General features: G+C 39.9%; 1 protein-coding gene across 5 annotated transcripts in view; it reads right to left on the bottom strand.

Moving 5' to 3' along the window:
* Window positions 1–16,179, bottom strand: part of SPATA5 (spermatogenesis associated 5) — a 163,929-nt gene that overhangs the window by 109,509 nt on the left and 38,241 nt on the right. For all 5 annotated transcript variants that reach the window (XR_001521024.2, XM_015624710.2, XM_015624712.2 and 2 more), the window contains one exon: window positions 6,043–6,169. Coding sequence is in view for 4 of the 5 variants with exons in the window: in XM_015624710.2 (XP_015480196.1) it covers window positions 6,043–6,169 (127 nt within the window). In the remaining variant the exon portion in view is untranslated. The remainder of the gene's footprint in view (window positions 1–6,042; window positions 6,170–16,179) is intronic.

Genomic DNA, 16,179 nt, shown 5'->3' with positions numbered 1-16,179 from the left:
AAATCACACCTGGTAGCAGAGTTGCAGACTCATTGAACCAGGATGGCATTTATACAACAGGCATTTAGCTGAGAGCCTTTCCAAGTTCCCAATGTGTCCAGAGGATTGCTTGCATCCTGTGTACCTTAGCTGGACTCTGTGACCTCCAGGCAGGAGGTCTGAATAAGAACAAATTTTGGCCTGTGGCCTTTACCTTTCCATCTCTGGAATGAAATAAATACACACTGATATCTTGAAGTAAATTTTCTGGCATGTGCTGCAGGGAGATTTATAAAAGTGTAAGTGATGCTAAAACACACAACTGAGCTGACACCAGGAATGCTTTCCACTATAAGCAACAAGAGAAGGGTGTATTGACTTTTCTGTTCTATTTGAAGTAAAACTACTATATTTTTACATACATTGTTTAAATGTATGTTTTCACAGACAAAATAAAGCCAACTTGTCCTGGCCCTATAGTGTATCTGCTAAAGGAGAAAATATGCAGCCCAGCAAGTTTTCCCTCCAACCTTTCTTTTCAGGCAAGTAATAAATCTTGAGTGAAAAAGTCACTGTGCTCTTCAGCTGTCACCACTAAGATTTTGTTTTTTAAAACCATAGCAGCCTTAAGGCTGATTTACTACTCAGCCCTCCACACTCTGACAATCGAATAGTTGGAAACAAAAATCACTTTTGCACACCTGGAAATATTTTATTTGCTGTGCTCATGAGAAAACAAAGTTTTCATCTGTGAGGAAGGAGGCAAGGGGAGAAAGGGAAGCGAGACAGAAGGGAGATTGAGGTGAATCTTAAAACCTGGTTCTTGACTTAAAGAGGTACAAATATATATATATATATTTTTATATATATATATATATATATATATATATATGAACCCCAAAACTACCTCTGCACAGTAAAAGTAGTCAGGATCTTTAAAAACCATGGATTTGCTAAGTAATCCAGCCTCAAAGCCTGGAATTCTCAGCCCCTTGAAAGTCTCAGCCAGTAAACAGCACTGCTCATCAACTGTGTCAATTCAGCCATTTCAGTTTGGCAGGTGAAAAGAACATGTGAAAACTTTTAAATAATTTTATTTTACTCTTTTGCTCTTCTTTTTAAAAAAAATAAAGGTAATAAGCTTCTAATTACCCTAAATTGTAAAGATCTGATATTAATAAAGGCAAAGTTGAACCTCTGAAAAACTTTTCAGAGCACCTCTCAACTCCAGTCAGAGTTGCAGGTTTAAGAAAATTAAGAGGAAAAACTCAAACACATACCAGAGAAAACCAATTGATGGAAAATGTGATGGTGCCAAAATTGTGAAAGTATTTTAGAATATCAGATCCTCTTTTCCATGTCATGTAGTTTGATATAATTTTTCCCTAAAGCTTCATTTTCTGAAAATTTATTATATGCTCCAGAACAATCTTGTCTTCAAAAGAAATCCCACATCTTCTGTTATTTCAAAGAGCCATACTTGCACCTGGGCAAGATGATGTAAGTGCTCTAGGTGCTGGCTGACTGAAAAGGAGACCCACAAAATCTCCCTCTCTGTTTTTAATCCCAGGGTTTTACAAGAATATGAGGAGTGTCCTTTGACAAGCAGAGAGGCATTTCAGCATTTAAAGTAAAAAAAAAAAAAAAAAATTAATGGTCCAGCAGTGTGGACAGACTTGGTGATTGCATTCCCTCACTTTGATTCCTGCTCCAAAATACTGCACCACAAGAATACAACAGGTGGGAAAGTTAAATGTTCCTGCACCATTTCCTTCTAAAAAGCACCCAGTCTTGGGTCCCCTGTACTCCAAATCTGGATGAAATCTGTACAGTTGAGAAATCGCAGCAAGAGACTTATTCCCCTTTTCCTTACTCTACTCCTTCCCTACCACTGAAAGACACATGGATGGATTATGTGGCTTCTAAATCTACAGGGAAACAATAATAATAATAATAATGGAAAACTGAAATCCTACCAAGTCACAGTTGTAACACAGGAGATGTATCTGGCCAAAACAGAAATCACAAATAGGCAAATATGTAAATAGGAGAGCATATGACGTGGTACAGATTGTGCCATTGCATCTGACTGCATCACCTGCTTTGTAACAGCACATACACATCTCCAGACAATAATGAATAAATGTGTAAGATTCTTTCCTATTCCTTTTAACTTGTAAAACTGAAGACTTAAATATTTGAATTTCTTCCATGTGCCTTCAGAAAGGCTGAACTTTGATGTTTTTAAAGAGGAAAGATTATTCACTTTTGCTGCAGGCAAGAAATTATAATTTCTTTACTGATTCTGCCAAATGGTTCTATCACGCATTTTTTATTTTCATCAAAACAAGCCACTTTAAATTAAGATTGTCCCATAACTACATAGTAATCAACATTTTGAGGGGCAGATCAATTTGATAACTCTCTGCCTCATTTCTCTGCCCAGAAGATTCCTTCAAACCCAACTGAAGCATAGAGGAAAAGAGTTTTATTCCCTTTTCTCATGCTTGGCAGTTGCTAGGAAGAGTATCAGCTGCAGTTCTGTTTTATTTTGTTCATGCAACCAGCACAGAAAACTCAGTGTTATCCACATGACTCAAACTAAATAAGCTAAATTCAAAGCCAGTGGTTAATAGAATGAAGTCAACAACGCTTACATAAGGAGCAGCAAAACTTGCAGGTGATGGAAAAGGAAAAAAGTAAGGAGGAAGACTAGGGAGCAGGAAGTTTTTTAAAAGCAAAATAAAAATGCAAAAGGAGGCAGGAAAAATCCCCTGCACGAGCACAATATGCAAAATACATGTTTTTATAGCAACAAGCAGGATGATTGGGAATGGGGAGGCAAGCACTGCCCTCCTGTGCTAACAAAGCATTTGTAAAGGTTCAGCTCTTCAGTATTCTGGTACCAGGGCAGCTTCCAGTTTAAATTAGACTGAAGCCCACAAATGCAGACAAAATCCAGACCATCATCAATCTGGAGACAATGGGCAATGCTGACAGCACAGCTTCCCATTAATCTTCATCTGTCCTATCACATCCTGTCATTCTTATGCAAATAGCATATTTGAGGATACATCTTTTCTGCACCCCAAGATAAGGAGAAGTGAAGCTGTCAGGAGCACCAGGATGTCATCCTGTACCACGGGGCCATCCCTTCACTCAGCGCCTCGTGTTTTACATCACAGCTAAAGTGTTTGACATTCAAATTTGACCCAGCAGGAGGGAAAACCACCCGATGCAGCAACGTGCATATTGCTTCCTGTGCTGAAACACTCACCGAGGTCCCTGGGGATCTGACAGTCTCCCTTTCTTGCCTGTGTACCCTTGTTAAGGGAGTTTGAAATGCTGCTTAAGAGGGGGAAAAGAAGCTTTGCATGGGTAGGTAATGACACCAATTCCCAATTCACCCTTCTCACACTAGAACTAAGCCCAGCACTAGAGGACCAGGAAAATAGGTTCCACTGACAAAAGGAAAAACAGGGCACACAAATGAGTTGGTCTAGGTTTTCTTCCATGGAAATCTGTCTCACCACACCTGAAAACTTGTTCACATGTATGTCCAGACAGAATGTTTCACTTCAAGCTGAGCAATTTATACACAGGGTTCAAAAAATTTTATGTGGGGATGAGTGATCTCTCATTAGGCCACTGATGCATAGGAAAATACAAACAGGCTTTGAATCATAAGCAGCTCCATAAAGTAACTGCTTCATATTTTAGGCATGAAAAATCACTCCTGAGTGGGTAAGTCACCAAAACCAAAAGGCAGTTTTTCCAGTTATTGCTCATCAATTCTGCTTATAGAATGAAGAAGAAAAGTTAAGATTTTACTATTATTACTGACTCAGAGTGTTTTGTTTCTGTATCACTTTCAAAGAATGTTCAGAACATCTTGTTCCAGAGTATTTCCCTTCCAAGAGAAATCACTTTCTGTACCATACATGGCTGAAAACAGTACGTGCTGGGTTTGTATTCTTACAGAAAATAGAAACAATTCCAAAGTCTCCCCAGCATCACATGAATGAGATGCAAAGTAGCTGAGACACAAACACAAGACACAACTTTAAGATGCAATAATATTTCAATACAATCATGACATCTTAGAGAAATATGTTATTAACAGGCATCTGTGACAAGTCCAAACAAGTTTCCCAGTACACATAACTTTGTATAAAGTCTGACTCAAATCTATTCAGTCTCTGAAAGCAACGTGCTGTGGTGTTTCCAGGGACAGTGAAGTCTGCATAGGCTCAGGGGAATACCCTTACTTTTGATATCCCCACGTGCTGTTTGCAAATTACAAGAGATTAATCATCACATCATTGTCAGTTAAGCAGGAGCCACGTAAATTAAAATGCTGGATGGATTGTTACCAATTTTGCAGGCATAAAACACACATTCCTCAAGCATTTCATGCTTTGAAAAGCTGAAGAATATTCACAAAAAACTATTCCAGACATTTTCGCAGTCCTTGGAAATAGAGAACAGAAACTGCATTGCACTTTTATACCATATGTAAAAGTCATGCCTTAAAAAAATACCACTGTATGGTCACCATGCATACCTATAAAAACAGGACACTCATTGTCATACATAAATATTTCCATATAAAATATTAATTTAACAAATTCTTACCTTCTCAAAGGGATCACCAATTACAGAGTAAACTAAAAGCCCCCACTAAAAGATTTCCCACTACTGAAGTACAAATGCTTTCTGGTGTCATCTTCTTTCTTCCAGGGAAGGGAAAAAGTACAACTCATGCACTGCAAATATTGCATGGACCTAGGAGAAGATAGTGGCCTGGTACACCCTGTCTGGTTTGGATAACAAAACTGTTGTTCATTTTTGTTCATTTTTAAAAGTTTTTTTCATTTTTAAAAGTTCACCACTCCCATAAAATTCCTATGTACAGAAGACATATGAGAGATACACAAGACATTTTTATGCATTTTCAAAATGAAAACTTTCATTCCCAGGCTAAGAGGTCTGGGTTTGCATCTGGAGTGATGTAGGTACAGTACACAGGAACTTAGCTTCTATCCTAAAGTCTCCTCTAGTGCAGGGTGGCACTCTTAACTTGTGCTATCTCTGTTCCAGTGTTGCCAGTATTTAAAATAAGACCTCAAATATGAGAAAGCAGCGTTCACTGTGTGCCCAGGAGAATTCCAGCAAAAGGGAGAATGACATAACTCAGTTCTGAGGTGATGATGGAGACAACACAGCAGAACATTGAACTGACTCCAAAGGCAATTTCCCTGCTATTCAACAATCAGAATGTTTTCAAATTCAGCTTAGTCTTACTGACTTAGAATAGTCACCAAAAAAACCCAAAATCAATTTGACAAAAGTGAAATCTTGGAAGTTTCAATCTTGCACAGGCACACTTTTCACTAATGAGTTTTATTATCTTTTACTGAAAACTCTTTGCTGGTTCTGCTTTGCCATGGCAGGCTCAGAGATAAATGCACAAATAAGCTCTGAGGAAGCTAAATGGTTTTAAAGTGGATTTTCTAGAGGGCTGCTGGGTTGGGTTTGTTGCTTGGAGGTTTTCTGCAGGAAGTGTTACAGATTTTACAAACTTTAAATGTTCTTGTCACACCAGCAGAGCTGCCATGGGATTTGAGGAGAAATTTCCCTGTTTACAGTTGGAAACTGAATTGCTGAGACACTTAATCCTTGAAAGGAAGTAACTAATGAAACCAACAAACTCCAGCGAACTCCTGCATAAACAAACACAACAGAAGCAAAAACCACAGCAGCAGTTTGACAGAAATGTTGCTGCACAAGTTCAATGAGCTTGACTTATGGAAAACTTCTCCTAGGAAACAGATATTTAAGGCTACCCTAAAGCATTTTTTTTTTTCTGTTAAAAATTCTGTAGAGAGGGATAAAAACAGTGAGGGACATGAACCATTCCTCGACCTTGTCTTCATTTCCAAACTTCTACTCTTCATCATTAAATTGCTCAGAAAACAGTTTGAAGAGTAAAAGTGGGTGGGATTATACCAAAATCTGGTATTTTCAAGAGGAACAGGATAAAGACAATGCATCTATTTGTACCTTGTCTATCATGTCCGGTCTGTTTGTAGCTGCCAGAATTGTCACGTCCTTCAGCTGTTCTATCCCATCCATTTCCGTCAGCAACTGAGCCAAGACACGGTCTGCTACATTCCCAGCACCTGAAGAGCTGATTTACAGAAATAAAAAAGAAAAAGTCACAGCATTATCTTTCCCTTCCTAGAAATAGGAGAAAGGAAAAGATGCACTATTCTTTCCAGTTTACAGGGATGCACTTTTTTGCCTTAATTCTTCATAATATTTATTTTCGCCTTCAACCTCTGAAACAGCATCAGTGATATGAAGTAAAACCAAATCAGATAATTTGAGTTCCATAAGTTTTCTTGGTATTCAGAAAAGCAACTGAGATTTTGGGGTTTTTTACTTATTGAACTGCTATGGAGGTTGTAAAGAATATAGCACAATGAGGGTATCTGGAATAAACTTTTTTAAGCAAACTGAATTCACACAGCTTCTTTACTAATCAGACAAACTTTCATTTATAGCAGCATCCAAGTGAGAGCTTACACCACCCTATGCAGTATAAAAAATTAGGCAGTTATGTCTTTTGCAGAGTTGCTCTACATTTTTCTACTCTCTCCATCACATGAGAATAAATTGAGTGTTGACCAACTGCCTCATAATTTCACTGTCAGTCCTTTAACTCAGTTCGTTTTCCAGATACCAGGGAAAAAACCCAACACTGAAAAAACTGAGAACTCCAGCTTTGAAATCACCAATATATGAAAAACCTAAGCAGACAAACAAAGCATTCCCTCTGCTGAGAAGGGGCAAGGAAACTGAAGCAGGCTAGGGACAGCAGCGGGAGATCGCACCCAAAATGTGAGTTTTATACTCCTTTGCCAGAAACTGGGAATCCTGCTTGTGGCACACACCTAAAACTTGCTGTTTTCCATACAACCTTCCCCTGTGGATGGCAGGCACATACCTCCATCATCTTTCACTAATGGGGCTGCTGTCCCAGGGCTATTCCCTCCTCTGCTGCACAGGGGAAGGTTTCACTTCTCTACCCTTAAGTAGGCTCTTTTCAATACAGTTTGAAAAAACTAATCGATCATCCTGATGTTTTCATTTTCCAAAAATAAAAATATTAAAGATACTAAAACATAAGTGCTCCAAGTATTTCCATACAACAGAGAGTGCACATTGTACAGTTATTATACACATATATATGCAGTACCCACCACCAGCCTACCTGCAACCACAGTGATGTCCCAGAGCCAAAGCAACAGTAATGGCTCCAAATAAATCCCCTAACTTTCCTATCCTACAACTGGTTCTGCAATTTTACAGAGTAAAACAGTGAACTTATCACACCCAGTCTGGAAAACATCTTTAAGGAGCTATAATAAATGTTGGCTAAGAGAGTAAAATACTTAGATTGCTAAGAAATATTAGAGAAGGGACTTGGGTTACCTGCTTGTCAGCTTTTGGGGTTTCTGCAGCCACACTGGAAATTCCCAAGCCATATTTGAGCATTTCTAACATACCCACGGGTCAGAGTCTCAATGACTTATAGAGAGCTGAGTGTGATAAAACACTTCAGGTATTAGACACGGATAGCAAACGCTTTTGGAGAGACACACAGCTTAAAGGAAATTAAAATCAACTTTGTAACATTAGCTAGTCTCAGTAGGGATCCAGGCCTCCCATCTTGCATGAGTTTCAATTTTGCTCCACTTTATACCCAACAGACTGAGCAGAAGAAAACACTAAGCAAAGGAAAAAATAATTGTAAAACTGGGACAAAAATGTTAATGTTTTATGAGATGATCTAAAGCTATAAGACTTTGGAGGAGATGCTAAACTTTTCTTTGTTTCCTTAAAAAACAAATAAACAAACATTTAGTTTTAGAGAGAGGTGGCTAGAACGGATATTACATCTTTCCCCAATATAAACATTTCTCTTACAAGCTTCAGAATGAAAAACACCAAAACAAACCCAAACCCACAACACACTAAAGAAGTGTTTATTCTAAGGAAAATCCCCAAAGAGATTTGCACTTTGCAAAGAATTCCATGCAATCAGGGCATCATCAGGAAACTGCAGTTAGGCAATCACTGATTGTAAATATCAATAACAAAACCAGTATCAATGAAGAAGTGACTGGGTCCTATGACACCAGGGATTTCTAATGTCAGTGTTTTTATTTACATAGTTAAGCTATCACAAGCTGCCCCATTTTAGCACAGCCTACAATAAATTAGCTTTTGCACCCTATAAAAAGGCCAGGCAGGCAGAGGGAGAGATCTCTTCCCCAGCTGCTGGGAGCTGCCTCACAGCCATGGTGTGCTCTGAGAGCTCCAGTGCTGCCCGAGCCGTTAATTCCAGCGGTGAGACGCAGGGACGCGATTTTCCATTTTCCCATGGTTTCCCAGCAAGGCTTCCAAATTAACACAGGCAACGTTCATTAAGGCAGCCCAGAGTTTTGACGCAAACACCAGCCAGAGAAACAAACCGTGATCGACCCTCCAGTCCCAGGGAGGCAGTGCCAAAACCAACTTCCAGCCAAGGGGCTGCCTTGGCCCCCCACCCCTGCCTCCACCTGACCTCCACACGTTGATGTCATCCTCACAACTGCCTGGAAATGGTCCTCCAAAGGCACGTCCTGGTACAAACTAATTTCCTGTCAACACGCTGCCTGCAAATCCAGGCAGCCAGAGCTAAGCCCCTCACATAATCCACGCAGGGCCATGTGTGTGCACGGCTGTGTGCATACAGGAGCCGTGCCCCAACCAGAAATACCTTTGAAATAAAAAACGTGTGAGCAAAGAGGAGCCTGCCTGCGAACTTCAGGAGAATGCTGCTGCTGCCCTAATGAAATTCATTAGGCTGTGTGTTGGTTTAGTTTCTTGCCAAGCCCATTTTACTTACAATCCTCGATGAAGTTTTTAAAGGTAGAGAAGTTACAGCATTTAGGGACAGAAATCCTCCTCTGTATGATATTCCAGCTAATACTCAGGGGTCCCACCAGTCTCAGACAAAGCACATGTGCACTCCTGCACAGGCACTCAGCTTGACCACCAGAGAAGATTCCTAAAGCCTGTCAGGTAAGACTATCCACAGTGAATACGAAAGACAAACCTGTTCTTGGTATTTTACTCTGGCCAAAGGCATTCCCAACACAAATTTTGGCAGAATAAACCATGTATCCTACAGTTTACCAAAGACTCGCAATTAATCTGAATTAATTCTGCCTTTGTCTGATGGACCTGAGATCAGGAGCACCGGCTCCAAAATCAATATAAAAAGACAGGGCTCTCCACAGCTTTTATTTCTATCTCCTCTGGCCTTATCCAATGACTGTTCAAGCCAGCTGGATTCATGTATCAGTGGGCACTGAAATTTCCCCCTGGACACCTTAAACCACTCTCACACTTCTTCCAGGGGATATGAAAGCAACCACAGCCCGATCCTATCACTGCACCAAGGAGTACATACAGTTCACTAGCTTATACAGATCTTCAAGCCAAGAAGATTTTGTTTCCAGACATAACCAGATGTATGAAATCACATTTAAATCTGTTATCCTTCCTGCTATAGGCATTTTTCTGACAGCAACTTCTTGTTTTGTACATTTTTACTTATTTAATTTCCTTTCCTCCCCCCACCACCCTTTTTCTAACAGATTTTTAAATATTTGAAAACTAAAAAGAGTCTGAGAATGCAGTCACTGCGGTTTCACCCCACAATGAAATTTGGTAAGCATCACCACTGCGAGCTAAAGCAAACATAAATTTGCATCATCTGACCATCTACAGCACTTCTGAAAAAATACTCATTTCACTGCCTTTCCAACACCAGATGTCATTTTCACTGAAAAATGTGTTTAAGTCTCCACCACCATTTAAATCTCATAAAGGAGAACCAGTGACTCTCCATCCCACCACTGACTTCAGTGGCACTGGAGCCTGTCGGAACACCTTGGTTTCAGAATCAGGACCTTAATTTAATTACACTGCTAAACTGTAGATGTGGAAATGGAGGAAATCTTCACACAATAACATTTTGAGAGCTGTTAACATCACAGCAACTGTGAGGCTGCAAAAGCAGGAGGAGGTCTGGGAGAACCCCTCCCCTGCACAGCTGACCCTACCTCAGGCAGAGCTGTGAGGTCAGAGGCAGAGCTCAGGAGAAGTATCCAGGATAAATTACTGCAGACGGATTAATCCCCACAGAGCTGAAATCTATAATGCAGGTTTTGTGACAAGGGAGTCCAGTCCACCTTCTCTTCCAAAACATCCTATCAGGCAAGATTTACATATGGATAAAAACTGGCTTTATTATTTTTACCCCCCCCCCCAGAAAAAAAGAATAGCAATCATAATAAAAATTTATAGCTTTTAAAAATACTTGTGGACACGGTATCATCTCAAATAACCCTTTCACTGAAACCTCTGGAAATAATTTCGTATCAAAACAAATGTAAAACTCATTGACATGACAACATGCTCAGTATCAAAAAGATTTGAACAGGTTGAAATAGACCCTCCTGGCAGGACTCTCCACATCTCCTCGAACTACGGAGGTAAAAGGTTCATGAAATACAGAAGCGCCCTGCCAGCAGACTCCCACGCGAGAGCCGCCTCGCTCGCACAGCCTGAAGGATTTTTATTGAGTCTGACATTTGTGTTGGGGCTTTGCAGGGGGAACCTGTCAGCAAGGAGCACCTGCCAAGCCCGGCTTTTCCATCCGGCTGCCGCGATCCTAATTATCTGTCACGCTCTTTTATTGCCCTCCCTCATGAACTCGGGTGAAATATGACTTTGGCAGGTTAAGGTTTTCCTCAGTGTTTGAAAAATAAAAAAATTATCTACTCCAACAGCATTAGCAGAAAGACAATAATTGCAGGATGGTCAGAGATATTAAATTTGGTGGAAAAATTCCATTACTGAGGCATTTTGTCCAGCAGAATGGACACTGCCGTGCCAGCCAGGAAAAGCAGGGTTGTCCAGTATTAAAACACTGGGCCAAATTTACTTGTGTGAATGTTTTATCGTGTGAATGGTACAACTTCAATGACCATTATTCAGACCACTACAGATACTACAGGCTTGGATGTTGTAAAAAAATACATACAGCATGCAAATCTTTAATATTACCACTTTAAGATTCACTATTTATTGAAAAAACAAACAAACCCCAAAGCACACACAAGCCCCATCAATGCTCAGATAAGAAATACTCCCCATGGCAGGGAATTTTCCTGCCTGTGTGATCAGGAAAACCCTTCAAGAAGATGATCCTAAACCGTTCCCTCCATCAGCACCCCACAATTAGATGCTGCTGGATTCTGTATGCACCTGCATCAACTATTACCCACCACACTGTTTCATATCTTCCCTGCTTTCTCAAGCACAAAATTCAAGTACCACAGAAGGAAAATATCCAGAGGAAACCTAAGCAAAAAGTCTGGGAAATTCAGTCTGGGTAGAATATTTATCTTCATGGTCACCTGCACACCAAAATGATGCTTTGCTAACCATCGAGTCGCTGATTAAATGCCTTTCATGTCATTTGGTTTTCAAGGCATTAGAAGAGCACAGCAAAATAGAACAACTCCAAGTACTCCTCGAGTGGTCTCCAGCTTGCAAGCAAGCCTTCCTATGAAGATGATGAACTTTGTGAAAACAGGAAACAGTGCTCAGCTGTCAGCAGGTGACTTTGAGACAAATGGCCTGCAGACAGCTACAGACACATCCTAATTATCCTTCACGGTTGTGTAAGCAGCCTCTTCCACTTGCTTAAATTTCTCACTATTGCAGCTTCCAAAAGTTAATGAAGTAGGCCCAGAAAAACGAAACAAAGTGAAAGGAGAGAAAAGGAGGAAAGGAGCCAGTTTGAGACAGGTTTGGAATCAACAGCCTTTCTTCCAGAGGGCTTTCCCCAAGCACATCTCCAAATGCTTGAGTGCCTAGGTGGTGATCCATCACCCATTTCCATCTGCTTGCAGCTAATTCCAGATGCACAACCATGAAAGACTGGCATTAGCCCACACTTCCAGCTGGCCCTGGCACTGTCTGGCTGACACAGGAAGGATGCTAACATCATTCTCCTACTCTGCTAACACTGATGTGGCCTTAAAAAAAAAGCAATGCAACAAAATAAAAAGACAACCCCAAACCAAGCACACACCTGATGCACAGTAAATTTCCCACTTCCTTTCATTCTGTTTTTCTCAGCATTTCTCCTCTGTGCATTCCTGGAAGTTAATCAAGTTTAAAACTCTAATCAATCATGTCCATCAGGCAAGCAAGCAGCCCAAGTTGTAAGTATTTTAGACCTAGGAGTAGCTAACTAGACTGGATTAAATTTCATTACAACAATATTTATTTGTAATAGGTTCACTGTTTATAAATTTTAGTTATAATTATGTTTCTCCAGCATATCATTAAAATGTTCAAGGAAAGGGTTTATGAACCCAGTCCTGCTTTCACTGATGTCAATGGAAGTCTCTATTGACTTCAAATATCCAAATTATAATGCAGGCTGGGAAGTTATAATTTATTTGGGTTTGTAAACAAAGGAGAAGAAACACAGATTCAAAACCACATTTTGATAAAGGATTGTTGATAGTCAAAAGCATTAACAAGTTTACCTTAAAATTAAAGGGATTGCAGACATTTACTGTATACATGTACAAACTATGGGTAGTGCTATTTGTTAAAAATGCTCTTCCAAAACCAATTACAACCTTTACTGTACAATAAAATTGTTTCAAAACTCTCCTCTTTCACCACTCCTCTCTAGGCCTAAAATAAGATGCTGGCACTAGGCATGCAGCTTTTTTCCCCAGACAATATTTGTTTGGATACCAAATTCCAAAACTTTAAAGAATTCATAGAGCAGTCACAAAAGTTTTGAATGCCTCAATTCTCCATCATTGCAAACATAACTCAGATATTGCAGGGAATCAGCTGATGCCCCCCAATTCAGGGACACCAGTGCCAACAGAGGCCAGAAACACAAAGTTCTGTCTGAGCTGAACAAGAATTGGGTCCTTCAAAAACAATCACGGCAGGGGGAAACTCAGTGTTTTCCAGGTATACTTTGTTCATGTTCTTCTGTCTTTGCATGAGAAATATTAGGGGAACAATACTTCCTCCAGCTTCAGTACTGCCAATTTACCCTGTGCAAAGTGGATTTCTGCCAAAAACCTCTCTCTTTTGCTGTGTCCCCACAGAATCCAGCCCGTGGGTTTCACTACGGGATGCATCACACTGACCTCCTTCAATGACAGACACTGTCCATTGCACCAGGGAATTTGCACAGGTACTGAAATGCAATGACAAGTTCAAGTGCAGAGGATAAATAAACATGAGCAAAAACATCCCTTAAAGATATCCTGGTTTAAGAAGAGAAGATTTATCAATATCCCTGTTCAAGGCAGAGGTGGCACATCGCAAAGAGAAGCTGCTGCTCCTCACAGCTCCTTCTAAAAGCCCGAGAGCCTCAAAATTTGAGACTGCAAAGATTTTAATACCTAAAGTGAAAACAGTGTGTCTTTCAGGGGTTCTGAGTACTTTAAATTGTGGCTATCTATCCTCCCCCAGCATACAGGATAACATTATTTTCCCAAAAAAAAAAGCATCATCATGCTGTGGTTTGAGGGGATTGGTACCAAAGTCCCTTCACTTTGTCACTTCTACCCTCACTCTGGAAAGGTTAGCAACATTCATCTAGCAACTTTTGGCCTCCACAAGTGAAATGCAAGGTGCTGATTTTGTCCCTTGTTTTTTTTTTTAATTCTCCTTGGAAAAGAGAATTTCTCAGTGTCTTTTTCAGCAGTGTAAAGAATTTCCCATCCCACATTATAGAGACTTGCAGCTGAAGGGGAAATGCTTTGCTTCTGAAAAACAAGAAAAGGATATCTCTTGCTGAAAAATCCTAAAAATCTTACTTATATAAACAATGTCCCATTTCCAAAGCACAGAGATTTCTGAAGTTCAGCAAACAGACTGTCTGCGCTGCATTTACACAGACCCACGTTCATTCATCACTTTCAAGTCTAATTACCAAGCTAATTTCCCTCTTGGCAACCCCTAATGGCCAGAAGAATTAGGTTTTATATGGTCAGGATACTGAGGGTAACAACTACCCGTTACTCTCAGCAGCTGTACAATTTGTAAAGCCTCCCAAGCTTTGTGCAGGCACGGAATCACTTCAAGGCAAACTTTCCTGCTCAGACTCGGCTGCATCTGAACCTGTCCTGCTTCACTGCAATCTGTCCTACAAAAAGTCATAACAGCATCTTTCAGAAGTAAGGGGAAAGAAAATAAAAATCCATAATCTGCTTATAAACAAATGCTAACTGGAACCACAAAGTAGAGGAAAAATGCTCTGTGCATCTCATGGTTCAGCTCTCCTGGTGCACGACTGCAGAAGGTTTTCCTTTTTCAATCATTTCTCCTCTTCAAATTTCACAGTGACACCTCTAACTTTCTGTCATCTTTTCTGCTGCAGGTTTTTCATTTGCTCTTTAGAAACAGTCATGGCGAATGCCCCCTTTTTCTCTACAGTCAGGCCACTGAGCCACTAATTTTTCATTTTCAGTTCTCTGTAAACTTATTCTAACATCTCAACATAAATCAGAGAGATGGAAAAATCCTCCATGAGCATTACAAGCTCAGAGTAACAGAACAAAAAGCAGAAGTGAACACAAGTCAAAGTATCTTTACGTCTTCACTACCACACTGGAAACTCAAGTCCATTCAGAATCACCCTCTCTTGCATCAAAGATAAATCAGATTTTTCTTTCAAGCAATTGCACCTAACATTGAATTATTTTTCTTCAGAGCTGCGGGATTATATTTTCATAAATTGTCTTTAACACTGGTATGTATCCATCCCACATTCTGAATTCCTTGATTAATATGTATCAATGGGTTGCCTACATGCAAAATAGGGAGGATGTGGACAGACAAGAAAAAAATCCAGGAGCTTAGTTCATATGGATAAAATATACAGAACTTCTAAGCAGGATAAGAAATAATCTTTTCCAAATAAAACAACATTTTGACAATGAACAGTGTCAATTACTCTAATTCTTTCTAACTTCAAAGTATTATTAGTTCTAACTGATGAACACACACAAATAGATTTTGTAAAACAAAACTGCTACACAGGACAGTTACATTAGGTAGCGTGTTAGATGCATTACAATTACGGAATTAATTATGGCTTGGGAATGTGAAATCAATGAGTGCAGCCACGGTGTTTGTAATGGTTTGTGCAGTGACAGAATCCACTACCTGATGCAAAGGAGGCATTATTATGAATGGTCCAAACAAGAAAATTCCTTAGCTTTCTCTGTCTACCTCTACAGTCACTTAATTACAAATTCTATTGGTTCATATGTGCCTGCTGCTGAGAAGGGATTGTTTAATGATCTCTACAGAAGGTTGGGAGCAAAACATTTGTGTTTTAAACCCACAAGCCTTAGTCAAATCTAAATAATGGGCTAATGAATACTTGGCAGGATGCTTTGAAGAACAAAAGCATTAAGCGATTTACTCAAGGTTATTTCACATCCATATTTCTGATCGGAATTATATGTAAAATTACTCCCCCAACTTAACAGTTTCAGCTTCTCTGGATTTCTGGACATCCCTGGTAGAATCAGGAGAGGTTGCCTACCCAGGAGATATGGAATATGGAACATTCTGCACCAAGCCCACAGCATGCCGTCAAGGATTTAAACCAAGAGGATTCAAACTCTCACAAAGCTGTATCACAGAGTGTTTTTCACTGCCAAGGCAAAGAAAACTAATTGAGCCAACAGAGGGAATGGGGAGACAATATAAACAGGTGTTTCCTTGAAAACTTGAGCATGGTCAGTAATAGTACAGGAAATGGATCTCCAGAGGCCACAAATCGTTAGCATCTCTAGTGCATTTGCAAATTCCTACTGTGCAAAGTCAGCCTGTAAAAAAGGGCCATTTCTAATAAGTGCCTTGTCTGGTTTCCTACACCATTTAATTTCAGATGAATTTTATGAGAACTCTGCTACATATTTTACCTCCCATCTGGTTCAGATTTGACAATGAAATATTTGTGTGTCCCACCCTGTTCTTTTTAAAGCTCCAAAACCAGATGTCTCCAGCACAACACGACTGCAG

Source organism: Parus major, chromosome 4 (genome assembly GCF_001522545.3).
Source record: "Parus major isolate Abel chromosome 4, Parus_major1.1, whole genome shotgun sequence".
In the NCBI taxonomy this organism is placed as follows: Eukaryota; Metazoa; Chordata; class Aves; order Passeriformes; family Paridae; genus Parus; species Parus major.
This window is presented reverse-complemented; position numbering and strand designations above follow the sequence as displayed.